Source organism: Copadichromis virginalis, linkage group LG7, assembly GCF_057382275.1.
Source record: "Copadichromis virginalis isolate Kocher_CV1m ecotype Utaka linkage group LG7, C_Virginalis_male_GT1.1, whole genome shotgun sequence".
NCBI lineage: Eukaryota > Metazoa > Chordata > Actinopteri > Cichliformes > Cichlidae > Copadichromis > Copadichromis virginalis.
Genome location: NC_140624.1, coordinates 642,960 through 660,170, shown reverse-complemented (window position 1 = coordinate 660,170; position 17,211 = coordinate 642,960). Strand labels below are relative to the sequence as shown.

At 40.0% G+C, this 17,211-nt stretch overlaps 1 protein-coding gene across 1 annotated transcript; it reads left to right on the top strand.

Moving 5' to 3' along the window:
• Positions 1-10,982: 10,982 nt before the first annotated feature.
• Positions 10,983-14,983, top strand: LOC146704123 (uncharacterized). The gene is made up of 4 exons (XM_085465107.1): positions 10,983-11,147; positions 12,345-12,352; positions 13,895-14,038; positions 14,466-14,983. Exons 1-4 carry the CDS (start codon positions 11,012-11,014, stop codon positions 14,694-14,696), a joined length of 519 nt encoding a protein of 172 aa, XP_085321233.1. The 5' UTR covers positions 10,983-11,011; the 3' UTR covers positions 14,697-14,983.
• Positions 14,984-17,211: the final 2,228 nt, after the last annotated feature.

Genomic DNA, 17,211 nt, shown 5'->3' with positions numbered 1-17,211 from the left:
CACTGTTTGCTGCTACAGCTACACATGTTTCTTTTCCAACTATTTATTTATGAGTGACTTATGTATGTATGTATGTATATATATGTATATATTGTACTATTCTTAGTTAGTGTATTGTCTGTCTTGTCTTAATGTTGGTTTAAAATGGAGCACTGTAACAAAAAATAATTTCCCCCAGGGATCAATAAAGTATTCTGATTCTGATTCTGATTCTGATCCTCTTCCGTAACTGGGACTTGATTATAGCCACTTGCTAAATCCATAGTGGAAAACCAACGGGCACCAGTCAGCGCATCTAAAGATTCTTCAATGCGCGGCAGGGGGAATGCATCTTTCCTTGTCTTGTTGTTCAATTGCCGATAATCAACACACATGCGCGGGCTGCCATCCTTCTTCTTAACGAGCACAATGGGAGAAGCATAGGGGCTGCTACTCTCTCTAATCACCTTGGCCTAACAACTGGTTAATATGCTCTTTCACAACCTCGTACTCTGAAGGGGGGATGCGCCTGTAACGCTGCCGCACGGGGATATCGTCTAAGAGTGGAATGTCATGGGAGATCAAGTTTGTGCAACCCAAATCAGTGTCATGAGCAGAAAAGACAGAGCTGTATTTCTTAAGGAGAGACCTCACCTGTCCCTGTTCCTCTGCTGACAGTTTAGACAAATCAATCCCTTCCATCTGATCCTGCACAGTAGGGGTGGCGGTGTGAGATGCCATTGTGGCTACATTAGGGGGTATTTCTGTCACACCAGCGGGCAAACTGACCACATGAACATCTTCCAGGGTCCCTATAATGGTCCTGGGGTGAAGCAAGACCGCCGTGGTCCCTACATTAACAACTGGTATGTATGCAGTACCTCTAACCACTCGAACCAATGCAGGGGACGCTAAAAGTCCAGCAGGCAAGTTAACATCATTAGGTTCAAATAACACGGTGGCACCTGAATATTGCTCCGAACAGGTGGCGGCCACTACTTTCATTACACCACCCGGAATGCAACATGCTCGCTTACCCCTCACTCTCACATGGCCAGACAAATCCAGTGGGGCTCTTATACTAACGTCATGGCACTTTTGCAGCGCCTGTACAAGGGGTTTAGGGGCCTCTGTGACAAAGCCCAAACTAAACAATGCTTCACCGTGTTGCCCAAAAAGCTCGTGGTAACACTTCCGAATGACATTCATCCCCAATACACCCGGAACCGTGGAAGGTCCTGCACCTGGAGGATCTTTAACGATCAACACGCCACACTGTGGAAGAAACTTGTCACAGAGCTCTACACTTAGCTCGATATAGCCAAGGTAAGGAATGGACAACCCATTAGCCGCTTTAAGCTGCAACCAATGACAAGCTTGGAGACGCTCTTGACCCCAGGACTCAAAATGCTGGCGGAAAAAACTTTCAGTAATGGTGGAGACCATGGACCCCGTATCAACCAAACAAGGTACTTTTATACCGCCCATGTCCACATCTATATGCGGACAGGATGAAATTAATTTGGAGACTGCCTCTGGACCATTAGAAGCAACCCTTGAGCCAATAGACACCCCACCCGAACTGTGGCTCGGCAATACGGAGGGTGCTAGTTTTCCGAAGCCGTATTTAAAGGAGAGTGCCTGCGATTATGCAGAGGGGCCTGCGAAAGAGGCCGGGAACGAGGAACGCGTTCCCCATCACATTCCCGAACAAAATGTCCAGGTTGCTGACAACGACGGCATATAATGGAATCGCCCCGTCCTGAGCAAGACATTCGATGGGGGCCCTGCAATCGAGCAATGCTCTGAGTGAGCTGATTAAGTTGCTCCTGCTGGCACTTTAACAATTCCTTCATCTCGCTCATCTCAGACAAATGGGTAGACTGGGCTATTCCTGAAGGACCGCTATGGACCCCATACTGAATGCCATAAACAGAAGGGACAGAACTGCTTCTATGCCTAACGCCACTAGGCAACCCTTCACGTTCCCACCTAATAGCTTCCCCTCTAATCTCCAGCAATGTCAGTGTTGGCTGCCTCCTTACTAGCTGCTTTAACTCCCGCCGCAAGGTACTATCTAAGACCTGTTCAACAAATTGATCTCTTAATAAAACGTCAGCATTGGGCATGCCATTGGGGGCACTCGATTTAACTTTTTCCATAAGACCCAAGAGAGCGAGGGAAAACTCTTGCAGTGTCTCACTTTCCTGCTGTTTTCTAGAGAAGAAAGCTTCCTGCAATGCTACATAGGAGTCTGAACAGCCATAAAGTTCTTGCAATATAGTAATTATCTTAGCAGGATCAGTCCTCTCTGCACTAGAGCGATATTTGATCTCCTCACGTGCTTCTCCTTCTAGGTGGTCAAACAGGAAAAATGCTTTATCAGCCAAAGACAAATGACGTGCTCTAGCACAACCTTCTATTTCCTCCAACCATTCATTCAACCCTATAACTGATTTTCCTCTAAACATAGGGCATTTTCTGTCACGGGGCACAAAAACTAGTCTCTCTGCTACAGAGACACCAGCCGTTGGGGGGTTAACAGATGATGCAGTTGGATCCCTTTAACGGTCATTGGCAACAGGGCTACTCATTCAATTAAATTCAGTTCAATTTTATTTATGTGGCGAGACGAGGTAGAAATAAAGTAAATACTCTTTGCAGTTTTAAAAAGGACAACGCCACCCTGGGAATTTCACCCAGAGAATACTGAAAGTAACACTAAATCACCAGAAAGGCACTTAGGTTCGCTATACTCAATCCAGAGACGAGGTTCAGTGATCAACAAATTGACAATTAGTAATTATTTAAAACACCATATAAAAGCACAATCATAAATATTCAAGTACAAATATGCTTAAAAAGGTATTCAGAGCTGAGGCTTACCAGTGGAGGGGCAGGGATGCCACACACAAACTAAAGAAAGAAAACACACCCAAAACACAAGTGCAGCACACTATCACACACACTCACACTAATAAACTAAACAAGGCAGGTGTGTACACTCAAGGGATCCCACCACCAAGGCACCCTAGTCTCCTCCACGTCGGCACTCCGCATCTGAATAAAAGAAACAAAGAAAATTTTAATATATTACAACAAACTAATGTGTAGCACCGGGGGATAACCCAACTGCAAGACCACACTGGTGATCTACAGCTAGAAAAAGGGCCTCCCAGCAGTGGTGTAACAAAAATCCAAACTACAAATCAAAAGCAATAAAACAACATACAATCTGGATAAAACGCTAAAATCTGAAGCAAACAGAATCGCCGTACTGCTCCAACTTGCCGTCACACAACGACAAGTTAACAGTCAATCAATATGCACGCCAGCTGACTCCGATAACCGGCATGCATATGGCCGTTGTCCACGCCGACGTCCACTGTAAAAGCTGACAGCAGCGGGGAAAGAAATCTCACAACGGGAACAGACGATAAAAGCACAGCAAGGCAAAACAGCAGCACTTCAGTTCGCGTAGCTTGGCGCAAAACTAAGGCCCACACTTCCTGCGAAACATAATAAATAATTACTATAAAAGAACAATAGAAGGCAGAGAGCGTAACAAAAGTTGATTACGTACCAAGTAAGCCGTGACATAGAACGTAAGCAGAATAGCTCAGAGGAGGCTTCTATAGCTACGACCAGCCGCGATGGAGACTTCACAGGAGTAACCCACAAACGATCTCTACCACACCGAGGAAGTCAGGTGACCAAAAAGGAGATCACAGGCAAGCGATGCAGAGACACTCAAATGGCCACTATTTATACCAGCGCCCCCTAATGGGCCAGGCCGAAAGTGGGTTGGACCGAGGGATAACATTCATCCTGCCACATTTATATAGCGCCAAATCACAACAACAGTCGCCTCAAGGCGTTTTATATTGTACAGTAGATCGTACAATAATAGATACAGAGAAAAACCCAACAATCATATGACCCCCTATGAGCAAGCACTTTGGCGACAGTGGGAAGGAAAAACTCCCTTTTAACAGGAAGAAACCTCCAACAGAACCAGGCTCAGGGAGGGGAGGGGCCATCTGCTGTGATTGGTTGGGGTGAGAGAAGGAAGACAGGATGAAGACATGCTGTGGAAGAGAGACAGAGATTAATAACAGATATGATTCAATGCAGAGAGGTCTGTTAATACATAGTGAGTGAGAAAGGTGACTGGAAAGGAAAAACTCAATGCATCATGGGAATCCCCCAGCAGCCTACGTCTATTGCAGCATAACTAAGGGAGGATTCAGGGTCACCTGGTCCAGCCCTAACTATATGCTTTAGCAAAAAGGAAAGTTTGAAGCCTAATCTTGAAAGTAGAGATAGTGTCTGTCTCCTGAATCCAAACTGGAAGCTGGTTCCACAGAAGAGGGGCCTGAAAACTGAAGGCTCTGCCTCCCATTCTACTTTTAAATACTCTAGGAACAACAAGTAGGCCTGCAGAGCGAGAGCGAAGTGCTCTAATAGGGTGATATGGTACTACAAGGTCATTAAGATAAGATGGGGCCTGATTATTTAAGACCTTGTATGTGAGGAGCAGGATTTTGAATTCTGGATTTAACAGGAAGCCAATGAAGGGAAGCCAAAACAGGAGAAATCTGCTCTCTCTTTCTAGTCCCTGTCAGGACTCTTGCTGCAGCATTTTGGATTAGCTGAAGGCTTTTCAGGGAGTTTTTAGGACTTCCTGATAATAATGAATTACAGTCGTCCATGTTAGGTGACGGCTGTGTGCGGACAGGGATAGGACCCAAGATGCAGACTCCAGAGACAAACTTAAACCAAAACAGCTTTAATGCTGAACGCAAACATAACATAACTGGGAAAAACTCAAAATAAACTAACACCGATGGACTGGCAAAACACACAGCAAAATAAACGGTAGATCGCTGACACAGAGAAACACAGGGCTTAAATATACAGAGGGAGCAATCAGGGAATGGGTAACAGAAGGGAAACACAGCTGGGGCAAATCAGAACTGACGAGACAAAAGGAAGCGTAAACTGAACACACTGAGATAAGACAGAGACCTTCAAAGTAAAACAGGAAACACATAACACAGACTCACATGCAGGCACTACAGAGGGAACAGAGACGTGGGACCAGGGCAGACACAAACACTGACTGAACACGGGGATATAGGAACTAAGGATACACAGAGACGCGAACTAGACAAGGGGATACAGGTGATAGGGGAGACAGAGCAACTAAAGAAGACAGAGACATAAACCATAAGACAGAACTCAAAGAAACCAAAGACTAGAAAGTATAAATAATATAATAAACTCAAAAACCCTGGGTCAACGACCCAGGCATCCTAACAGTCCAGCCTGGAAGTAATAAATGCATGAACTAGTTTTTCAGCGTCACTCTGAGACAGGATATTTCTAACTTTAGAGATGTTGCACAAATGGAAGAAAGCAGTCTTACATATTTGTTTAATATGTGCATTGAAGGACATGTCTTGGTCAAAAATGACTCCAAGGTTCCTCACAGCGTTACTGGAGGCCAAGGTAATGCCATCCAGAGTAAGAATCTGCTTAGATACCATATTTCTAAGATTTTCAGGGCCGAGTACAATAACCTCAGTTTGATCTGAATTAAGAAGCAGAAAGTTAGCGGCCATCCAGGTCTTTATGTCTTTAAGACATTCCTGCAGTTTAACTCATTGGTGTGTGTTATCTGGCTTCATGGACAGATAGAGCTGGGTGTCATCTGCATAGCAGTGTAAATGTATGCTCTGTCTTCTAATGATGCTGCCTAAGGAAAGCATGTATAATGTAAACAGAATTGGTCCTAGCACTGAACCCTGTGGAACTCCATAATTAACCTCTTCAAATAAGCCATTCCTCTGCAGATGATCTGTTAGCTGTTTGACAACTACTCTTTCATGGATGTTTGATACGACAGGAAGGTTGGAGATTGGCCTATAATTAGCTAAGACTGCTGGGTCTAGGGATGGTTTATTAAGTAAAGGTTTAACTACAGCCAGCTTGAAGGCCTGTGGTACATAGCTGATTATTAGAGATAGGTTGATCATATTTAAGATCGAAGAATTAATTAATGGCAGGACCTCTTTGAGCAGTTTTCTAGGAATGGGGTCTAAAAGACATGTTGATGGTTTGGAGGAAGTAATTATTGAAGTTAACTCAGAAAGATCAATCGGGAAAAAAAAAGAAAAAAAAAGAAAGATCAATCGGAGAAAAAGAGTCTAAATGAATATCAATAGTACTGAAAGTAGCTGTGGATAATGTTACATCTACTCATCTGTCTCAGGGTTAAGGAGGCAGGGTCCCAAGTGGATTTAGAATGGATTTAGTTTTGTGTAATTTGCCATTTACACAAAACTCAGGCTCAGGATATTGGAGGTTGAACTAGCCCGTTATCTTTCTAAGAAGATTTGAGTGTGCATGAGCATTTGCAGGCTGGTGTGGTGGTTAGCACTGTTGGCACTGGTAATACAGCAAGAAGTTCCTGGGTTTAAACCAAGACCTTTCTTTGTGTGGTTTGTATGTCCTCCTCTTGTCTACCCTGGATTCTCACTTCCTCCCACAGTCCAAAAACATCCAAAGACTGTGAAAAGTGAACTCTAAATTGTCCATAGGTGCTAATTTAAGCATGAGGTGATGTGAAGATAGTGAGATATTCCTGTGTTCCTTGGTTTTGCCAAGGGTTATAGGTAATGAAAGTTTCTTCTTCATAGATAATATGTGGCACGAGTAGACTGCCAGTTTCGTCCATCTGTTCCATTATATCTACATTAGCCTGTCAACTGATAAAAAATGTAATGTACAGCATATAAATCACACTGTTAGTGGAAATTTGGTAACAGTAATCATAATGTTCTTGATTGAAGTATTGTCATATTTTGAGGTGTTTGTGGATTTTCCCCTTAGAGCTGAATGCTGTTTTCAGTTTGGATTAGTTTTGTTCATGCAAACTACCTGCAAAGTTACATTAATATTAGCCTCATTTGTAACATATGTGAAATGATAATAAGTAACTTTTAGCATGAGGGTGTGACAGTCATACTGTGTAACTACTGTTCTAAAGTGAATACCACGTATATGATTTACCTAACTGATAGGTTTGTCTAGCACAGACCTATTGCTGGAATGAGACAATTCTACTACAACAGCAAAAACAACATGCAAGTCACCAAAGTTCTTTGGGTAGCCTCGTGCACAAGGGAGAGAACCGTGATGAGCGCTGCTCCTGCCGCTCTAACCCCAGTCACTCTCAGTTAGCTCCATCGTAGCACTGCTCTTTATTGTGGTTACATGAATTTTTGTATGAGGTTACATAAGTGTAAGTGACATCTTACATAGGCATACATGTGAACAAAGAGTACCGTCTGTGTGTACGTGTAGGTATGCGTGTGTTTACTATTTCATACCATGAAATAGTAAGAGAAGGTACGACCTCTCTCATGACCTTAGGATATGTTTGCCAGAGCACTCTGGAATGCACACAGAGTCTTTGCAGACTACTAAGGATCACACATCCTATCACTACACAATCGATTATACTGTACACCTCTAAGCATATATGATTATATATTTCTAAGCATAAATGACAATCTACAATATAAACCTAACACTAACCACTGACTGACTGATGAATTACCCAAGGACAAAATGTTGATCATGATGTAACTGATTGCAAGAGTGACTTCACGGAGGGCTGCTGAAGAACAAATAGTTTTTTGTTTGTCAAATGAGCATACTTTTTCCTTTGTGTTTCTGCATTTGATCTGTTTTGATTCCTTGACAGCTGGATTGAATGTGATGACAGCTCGGGGCCTGCAATGCTCTGTGTGTGTCATCTGTAATTGGTAACGCTTGATTTTCCTGTTTCAGAGGCAGAAAACCAGAGCAACAATCTGTCTGTGCACAGGCAAACAGTCAAGCCATCAACATGAGTTTTTTTTTAAGATGTAAGGAGTAAGAAGAGGGAATATTGCAACTGATATATCAAACCTAGACTCAATGAAGTCAGTATGAGACAGGAATTCTCTGTCTTGATTACTCTAACGCTTACACGCAAGTGTATGAGCTAATTAAGGGAGAGCTAGAGTGGAGGAAAACCAGACAGGCAGGTATGCCAATGGGATGAAGAAGACTTTAGACTTCATAAAGAAAAGCGAGCAAATTGACCTCCTGAATGAAGGAACTGTTTCATTACATGTCCCCTGGGTGTGCAGGGTAATAAGGTTAAAGCTAGGGGCACACACTACAGGATTAAAAGACACTGAGGCAGGATGGAAATGAAGTCACTGTAGCACTGCAAAGACTGTGTTGTAAAACACCCACAAAACAGATCCCGCACTGCCTCTAGTTTGAATTTAGCTCACGAGAACAACAGAAAATTAGATTACATGTTGTAGACAAGACTCTTTCACCACAAGTAGGACTGTAAAACTACAGCAAAAATTATGCTGTCAGTAAGTCTCCTCCTTGTTGACTTTAAGCATAGAAGCTGCAGAGGAGAGCTCTCACTGCCATACTGTCAGAATGTTACATGTCTGCCTTCTGGAGCATTATTCCATATTTACAATGAAATTATTTTAATTATTGTCACTTATTTAGGTATTAAAACACAACAACAAAGAGATGCAAATCAAAACTGAACTCGTGGTTTTTTTAATTCTCTGATTTATTCCTTCTAAAAAGTGCTGGGATTTACATTAGGTTTGAAAATCAAATCAAATCAAAATCAAATCACTTTTATTGTCACATCACATGTCACATGTGTGTGTGTGTGTGTGTGTGTGTGTGTGTATACACATTTTTACAAATTAAATAGTAAAAAAAAAAAAAAATAATAATAATAATAATAATAATAATAATAATAATAATAATAATAAAATATATAAAATATACAGAGTTGAATATGTGCAAAACAAGTGGCATTTATATACAGTGTGGAGTGCATAATGTTGAAGTTCCAGTAGTGAAGCTGAGGTGTCTATGACGTGTTCAGCAGTCTGATGGCCTGATGGAAGAAGCTGTCTCTCAGTCTGCTGGTACGGGACCGGATGCTGCAGAACCTCCTTCCTGATGGAAGCAGTCTGAACAGTTTATGGCTGGGGTGACTGGAGTCCTTGATGATCCTCCCCGCTTTCCTCACACTCTCACACTCTCTGTGCAGTAGTGAATGATAATGATATCATGCAGTTTTTTAGTTTGCCTATATGGAGACATGTACAGGGAGTGCAGAATTATTAGGCAAATGAGTATTTTGTCCACATCATCCTCTTCATGCATGTTGTCTTACTCCAAGCTGTATAGGCTTGAGAGCCTACTACCAATTAAGCATATTAGGTGATGTGCATCTCTGTAATGAGAAGGGGTGTGGTCTAATGACATCAACACCCTATATCAGGTGTGCATAATTATTAGGCAACGTCCTTTCCTTTGGCAAAATGGGTCAAAAGAAGGACTTGACAGGCTCAGAAAAGTCAAAAATAGTGAGATATCTTGCAGAGGGATGCAGCAGTCTCAAAATTGCAAAGCTTCTGAAGCGTGATCATCGAACAATCAAGCGTTTCATTCAAAATAGTCAACAGGGTCGCAAGAAGCGTGTGGAAAAACCAAGGCGCAAAATAACTGCCCATGAACTGAGAAAAGTCAAGCGTGCAGCTGCCAAGATGCCACTTGCCACCAGTTTGGCCATATTTCAGAGCTGCAACATCACTGGAGTGCCCAAAAGCACAAGGTGTGCAATACTCAGAGACATGGCCAAGGTAAGAAAGGCTGAAAGACGACCACCACTGAACAAGACACACAAGCTGAAACGTCAAGACTGGGCCAAGAAATATCTCAAGACTGGTTTTTCTAAGGTTTTATGGACTGATGAAATGAGAGTGAGTCTTGATGGGCCAGATGGATGGGCCCGTGGCTGGATTGGTAAAGGGCAGAGAGCTCCAGTCCCACTCAGACGCCAGCAAGGTGGAGGTGGAGTACTGGTTTGGGCTGGTATCATCAAAGATGAGCTTGTGGGGCCTTTTCGGGTTGAGGATGGAGTCAAGCTCAACTCCCAGTCCTACTGCCAGTTTCTGGAAGACACCTTCTTCAAGCAGTGGTACAGGAAGAAGTCTGCATCCTTCAAGAAAAACATGATTTTCATGCAGGACAATGCTCCATCACACGCATCCAAGTACTCCACAGCGTGGCTGGCAAGAAAGGGTATAAAAGAAGAAAAACTAATGACATGGCCTCCTTGTTCACCTGATCTGAACCCCATTGAGAACCTGTGGTCCATCATCAAATGTGAGATTTACAAGGAGGGAAAACAGTACACCTCTCTGAACAGTGTCTGGGAGGCTGTGGTTGCTGCTGCACGCAATGTTGATGGTGAACAGATCAAAACACTGACAGAATCCATGGATGGCAGGCTTTTGAGTGTCCTTGCAAAGAAAGGTGGCTATATTGGTCGCTGATTTGTTTTTGTTTTGTTTTTGAATGTCAGAAATGTATATTTGTGAATGTGGAGATGTTATATTGGTGTCACTGGTAAAAATAAATAATTGAAATGTGTATATATTTGTTTTTTGTTAAGTTGCCTAATAATTATGCACAGTAATAGTCACCTGCACACACAGATATCCCCCTAAAATAGCTAAAACTAAAAACAAACTAAAAACTAATTCCACAAACATTCAGCTTTGATATTAATGAGTTTTTTGGGTTCATTGAGAACATGGTTGTTGTTCAATAATAAAATTATTCCTCAAAAATACAACTTGCCTAATAATTCTGCACTCCCTGTATACATGAAAAAATAAAACCCACTTTTTTGGACACAGGGCGTGTTTAAACACAGGCAGCTGCTGCCAGCTGCTGTCTGCTTGGATTTACTTGTTAATCAGAGACATGAGACTGCACTGAAAAAAATGCAATAGGGTGGTTGTTGAATTTGCATAGAATTACTTCATATATCCAGCATGACTAATTTAAATTTCACATCTAAACATATTTTTGTCTTTTAATTTTCACATATTCTTTAAGAATATTCATTCTTTTAGAACAAATCATGTTGAAAAGAAACAAGTTAGTCGTGTTTTATCCTCAAGCTCCGTCCCCTGGAAAGGAAAAATCGGCTGCACTGTCCGCCATTTTTGTCTCTCGCTTTGGAAAATCTACTACCATCTGGAGTTTTACACTTGAAGGTAAAGAAGATTTTAAAGCTAATACACCAGTGAGAAACAGTGTAGACCCTTTATATATGTGGACTTTTACTGGGGTGTTGTTATTTTACAGGTATGTGGGCTGTTTATCGAAAACCATGAAAGGCTAATGTTAGGCTCCAGTTAGCTAATGGTAACCGAAATTATGCGATAAGCAAATTAGTAATTAACATATATAATGTGAGTTAATATTGTTTGTATATTCTTTCAGTCTAAATTAACAAACTATTACAAACTTGCATCGGTGTCTGTCTCAGTTGTATATAGTATTTGTATTTGTATTCTATTTTTATCTTATTGTATATTTATTTTATTTTATTCTACTGTATATAGTATTTTATTTTATTCTATTCTGTACAGTTGTGTACTGTATTTATTCTTATTGTATTCTAATTTTTGCCTCATAACTTTTGCACTGTCCACTTCCTGCTGTGACAAAACAAATTTCCCACGTGTGGGACTAATAAAGGTTATCTTATCTTATCTTATCTTATCTTATCTTATCTTATCTTAGTAAGTGGTGGTACCTGCAGTGTCTTAACCATTAAACAAGCTAATGTAGGGCTGGGATATGACTAGCTTGTTGAAACATGTCTGCTGCCAATGTGACTGCTCACACATGGTAACATTACCAGCACATAGCCACAGCCGCTATAAACATGCTGAAAGGTCAATCTAGCTTCTGTAGTCAGCAGCTGGAAGACTCAACACAGACCCAAGATTCAGTGTAACGGTTATCTAAATGTTGTGTGTCCTGTTTGTAAGCCCAGAAAAAGAAATTAAATAAAATGACGACCTTGAGCTTCAAGCTAATGTAAGCGTAATGCTATAGCATAAAGTGACTAATGCAATGATGAGGTTGTTAAATTAGTAAAAATACAGTAAATATATCCAACATGAATCATTTATATTTTTGGTCTAAAAATAATTAAGTCTCACGCCTTTCACTTGTTTTAGAAGGATGTTCAGTCTTTTAAAACCAGTCATATCAAAATAACAGAAAATAGTTATGTTTTCTGTTGAAACTCCACCCCCAGGGTGTGTTCTGCGAGGGAAAATTCACTGTGGCGGTCCGCCATTTTTTGTCTTCGCTTCGTTTACGTTTGGTGCTGAGCTTTACTTTGTCGAGGTAAACTGAAAACTACATGTTTGAGAGGAAACGAAGAGAGCATCCATTAGATGGGGAAGTTTTTCTCATGGATTGCTGTTGAGCAACATAATGGAAAAAACAAGTCATTCCTTAAGTTAACTAACGATAATGCTAGCTTAAGCTGCGGGACAATATTATGTGCATTAGCTTTTTTTCAGTGTGTGCCCAGTCACATTCGCTTGTTTTTTCTCAGTGAATACAAACTAACAAACTTGTGTCCATTTAGTTAACTGGTTGTACCTAAAATGTTTTAGTTAAACAGTTAGATAAGCTAGTTTGCCATGGGGTGGGCTCTGTGTGTGTGTGTGTTGGGGGGGGTGTCTTCACTAAAGTCAGTTTATTTAGAGCATGACACCTATGCAGTACTCATTAGGAGAGGAAGTGCATGACGTGGGGCTTTATTTCATGTTCTGGGGCAGTGAATGTAATGTACTGATAACATGTTAAAGACACACAAAAACCCAACAAATTGTTTTAACTGATTTATAGAGAGACTGAGAGGAGGGCTTAAAGAGATAAAAAAAATAATGACAATATAAATATGTTAAATTTATTTTTTCTGTATCGATATATGGTGCTTATCCCTGCTGAAGGGCAGATTGGTGTTGCTTCAGAACAATTCTCTAGCGCTGTTACGTAGAGGTGCTACAGTTAACTCATTCACTGCCATTGACGTCTATAGATGTCAATTACGTTTTTCAATGGGAGGGGCTAGAATACAACCTCGGGCAGCTTGTCAGTGAATTTTATTTTTTCATATATTTGTAAATAAATTGTTTTGATAAAACATAACCTTTCTCAGTGTTATTTCTGTTTTATAGAAGTGAAAAACTATTTTATATGTTAGAGGTGTCACAAAGCAAGAAATATTAGTGTCAAAGGCACTTTTCTGCTTGAAATTTATTTTTCACAAAAAGCTCGTTTTCTCCCTTTTTTTGGTCAAAACAGGCATTTTTGGTGGAACCCACCTCTCTTCTACAGCTGATTACTAAAGAATGGAAAATGGTAGAAACAAGCTTTTTTTTTTGGATGAAAGAAGAGAGTCTGTTCTTCATTTTGGTAGGTTCAGCGTTTATATGATCATAACACACAGTTTTCTGTGGCTCTTCAAAAATGAGTAAAAATGCCCAAAAACCCTGGCAGTGGGGAGTTACCTGATTTGAAAATGGCTGGCAGTGAATGAGTTAAGGTTTTAATAACATTATTTTATTTACTAGTGAAGATTTGCATATGTTATCTCACATTCTGTAAGGTAAATTTTCTGGAAAGGTCAAATTAACTAATTTAACTAAGTATTAATGAAAGACCTTGATGTGTATATGACAATAATAGATGTAGTTTCTGGGTCATTTGGCAGAACTGCAAAATGGCCAGAAGGAGGCAACTGCTATGGTTGCAAACAGGCTTTGGGTGGTATGGAAGTAAGGGCAACTATGGAACTGCTCAGCAACATGGGACCCATAGCTAATAAATAGTAATATGACAAAAAATAACAACTTTGTGTGGATGTAACCTTGTGAGATTTGAGATTTTGACAGCATTTTTATGTGACAACTTCTCTTTTTTGATAAATGCAGAGTTTAAGCGCATTACCACCATGCCACTGCAGTCCAGATTACTCTCGCAGATAGATGTGCTATCTGACAAACTAATAAAGGTCTTCAAAAGGCGAGGAGGACAAATAGGAAGAAGACTTAAGAACATTCTGGAGCCCACGGCCCAGGTAAGAAAAAAATAATTTGTGTATACACTTTAGGGAAAATAATAATTTTAACAAAATGCTGCTTGTCACTCTATGCCAGGAGTATGTTGAAAATCACCTGGGATTTTCACAATTTACCATGGGTGCGTTTTTTGTTTTTGTTTTTTCTTTTACCTGCATCAGAACGATGTGTGGAGTTCATAGTTGAACACCTTTCTATGCTCTGACAGTATTCTGCTTCTTTGCATGGAGATTTCACTTCATGCATTACCTTTTTAAGCATTCTGAGGACTCAAATCACATGCTGTAACGAATCCATTTTTTTTTTCACCTAATGTGTTAATGTTAACATTTTTTGGAATAGTGACACAGATTAAAATAAGATTTGGTATAATGTTCTTTGACCAGTGTTCTGTTTAATTAAATTTTGGAATTCTGCATTTTCTAGGCCACAGATGAAGCCATTATCCAACGATCTAATAAGGAAACAACCATGGGAATTTACATCATAAAGTCAAGAGATGCCAATGGCAGCCCTGAAGACATCGGGATAGTCCTTGAAGGCCAGAGAGTCTGGCAGGATTTGGATAACTATACCCTAGCAGCAGCAATGCTGTTTGGACTAATGTACACTTTGAACCTCACCTACCCACTGGAAAAGTATACCTTCGAGGTATAGAAACTGGTTATGGAGCTCAAAAGGAACAGCCTTTCAAAGAAGGCCCAGGTTTTTAGGACCAGACTGTACAATTGAACAGTTTTCCAGTTATGATGTGGGAACAACATGTTTACCTCTTCGAATATGTACCATCCTTTCTTTTAAGCCAGCACTGGTAAAGTTGCAGGACATAGTGAAACTTATTTTTCTGGCACTTTTCAACTTGGGGCCTTTATTACTGCAGTTTTCACTTTTCAAGCCATGGCTCTTTTAAAAAAGAAATTCAAACTTTGAATGTCCATTTTTCTCAATGGTGCCTTGCACCAATTTCACCAGTTTGCAATTTTTTTTCCCAAGGTGCACCACTACAAACAGATTGCATCGTCTAGTATTAGTGATTGTGATGTTTAGTGATAGAAGCAAGCCAATACTAATCAGTTTAGGTTTCTTGGTTGTGTGCCTGTGGGTTATAATGTTATTTTAAGTCTCTTCTTTGTGTCATTTTAATAATTACACCCCTGTTGCCATATTACTTTATGGCTCTTACATTTAAAAAACTATTTTTTACATAAGGGTGATGTCATAAGGCCCCACAATGTTGAATTCAGGTTACAGCAGATAACTTTGAGGAATGTTATGGAATGTTTTTCAAGAGATGCATTGTGCAAATATGACCCATGTATATTTTGGAAGCCTGAATTGAAAGTCCATTGTTACAACTGTGTAGTATTTTCAAAAATACACAGGTCATTGTTCAAAAATGTTTTGCTTATTTCTTTGATTGAAGAGAAAGTGTACAGTACATACAGTAAGATCAGCCTTAATTTAGTTTTATTTATTGAACACTCAATTATATACTATATTATATTATATATTATATATTAGAAATTTGTTATAAAATAAAATAAGCTTACCATAAAATAATCTTGTCAATATAACATATAGTAGTCCAATACAATTAACACAAAATGTTCATGTCTGATAAACAAGTGGTTTCTATAAATATTCGACCGGAATGAAAAACATAACAACAACATAAAAAAGTCATGTTCGTGTTACCAGAAAAATGTGTGCAGGTATAACATAAAAAACTAAGGTTAACCAAACATAACTTAATTTCGTGCAACCGATTACAATAATATTTTTATGTTTATCCCACTGCTTATTTTTTTCAGTGTGGACCAGTCAGTTATGTTTGTGCTGTGGGCTCCTTATTAATGGAATTATCTGACAAATAATATGGCTAACCCCCCAGACTGGGGCTTTTTCCCCTCTGCATTCTCACTGGTGCTCCTTCATGCCCAACACAGCCCAGAAGATCACCTGCTCTCTGCCCAGCCTGGAGGTCACTGCAAACTCTCGGTACCTCAGCAGAGCTGGCAATATCATCAAGGACCACTCTCACCCCAGCAACCAACTGTTTGAACTATTACCGTCAGGCCGACGGTACAGGTCACATAAAACCAGGACAAACAGATTCAGGGATAGCTTCTTTCCCAGAGCTATCACCGTAGTAAATAAGCACAAAAACAATTGAACCTATTCCATACCGTCACTGTCATTATATTATGCTGCTATTCATACTGTCATTATATTAATGCTGCTATCCTGTATATATTGTACTTACTATTGTTTGAGTACTTACGATTGTTTTTTTTGTACTTTTTATATTTTACATTTATATTTATTATTGAAACTTGCACCAAGGGAGTGGCACTCCAATTTCGTTGTACTCTGTACAATGACAATAAAGGCTATTCTATTCTATTCTATTCTATGCTCAGAACTAGCTCTTGCTTGCTGACCTGTTTAACTTTGCCCTCTCGCCTGTTTCCAGTAACTCTTCCAGGAAAAAGTGGGCTGACGTTTCCTCTTTGACATTCCTGTGTTCTTGTGGACTTTCCTCAATCCAAATCTGCTCTCACTCAAATAGCTAACCAGCTAACTCCTGTCAAAGGAATTCTGACCTGCAACGTACCTGCCTGCTCAACCTCTACCAATCTACAACTAATTATAAAACTCTAAGCATATATAAGTAAATATTTCTAAGCATAAATGACAATCAACAATACAAATCTAACATTATACTTGTATAACTATGCATGTGACAAATAAAGAACCTTGAACCTTGAACCTTGAGCAAGAAGAATGTTTTGGGGGGATTTGACGGGTAAATGCTGTCAGTTTAAGTACACATTGTGGGTCAGTCAGTGTGGCCACAGCTCCTGTAGTTGCCTGACAGGCAGAGATACGGTCCATTAGTCGAAAAATGGACTAAACAGTACATAAAAGAGTCTCTGACACAACCACAGTGACTTAATGATTGTTATTTTTTCTGCAGAGTATGAATTAATTGCTACCAAAAAAAAAAAAGGCTGAAGGCTGAATTGTAGAGTGTGAGATTTTAAAGCTTAGCTTAAAGGAGTGATACACATTAACTTTGTTAGGAACAAAGAAATACAGGAGATGAATGATGATTATGTAGTATGTTAGGACTCATGCCTATTGAAGAAAACAAGGACCGCAGTGCTGCAGC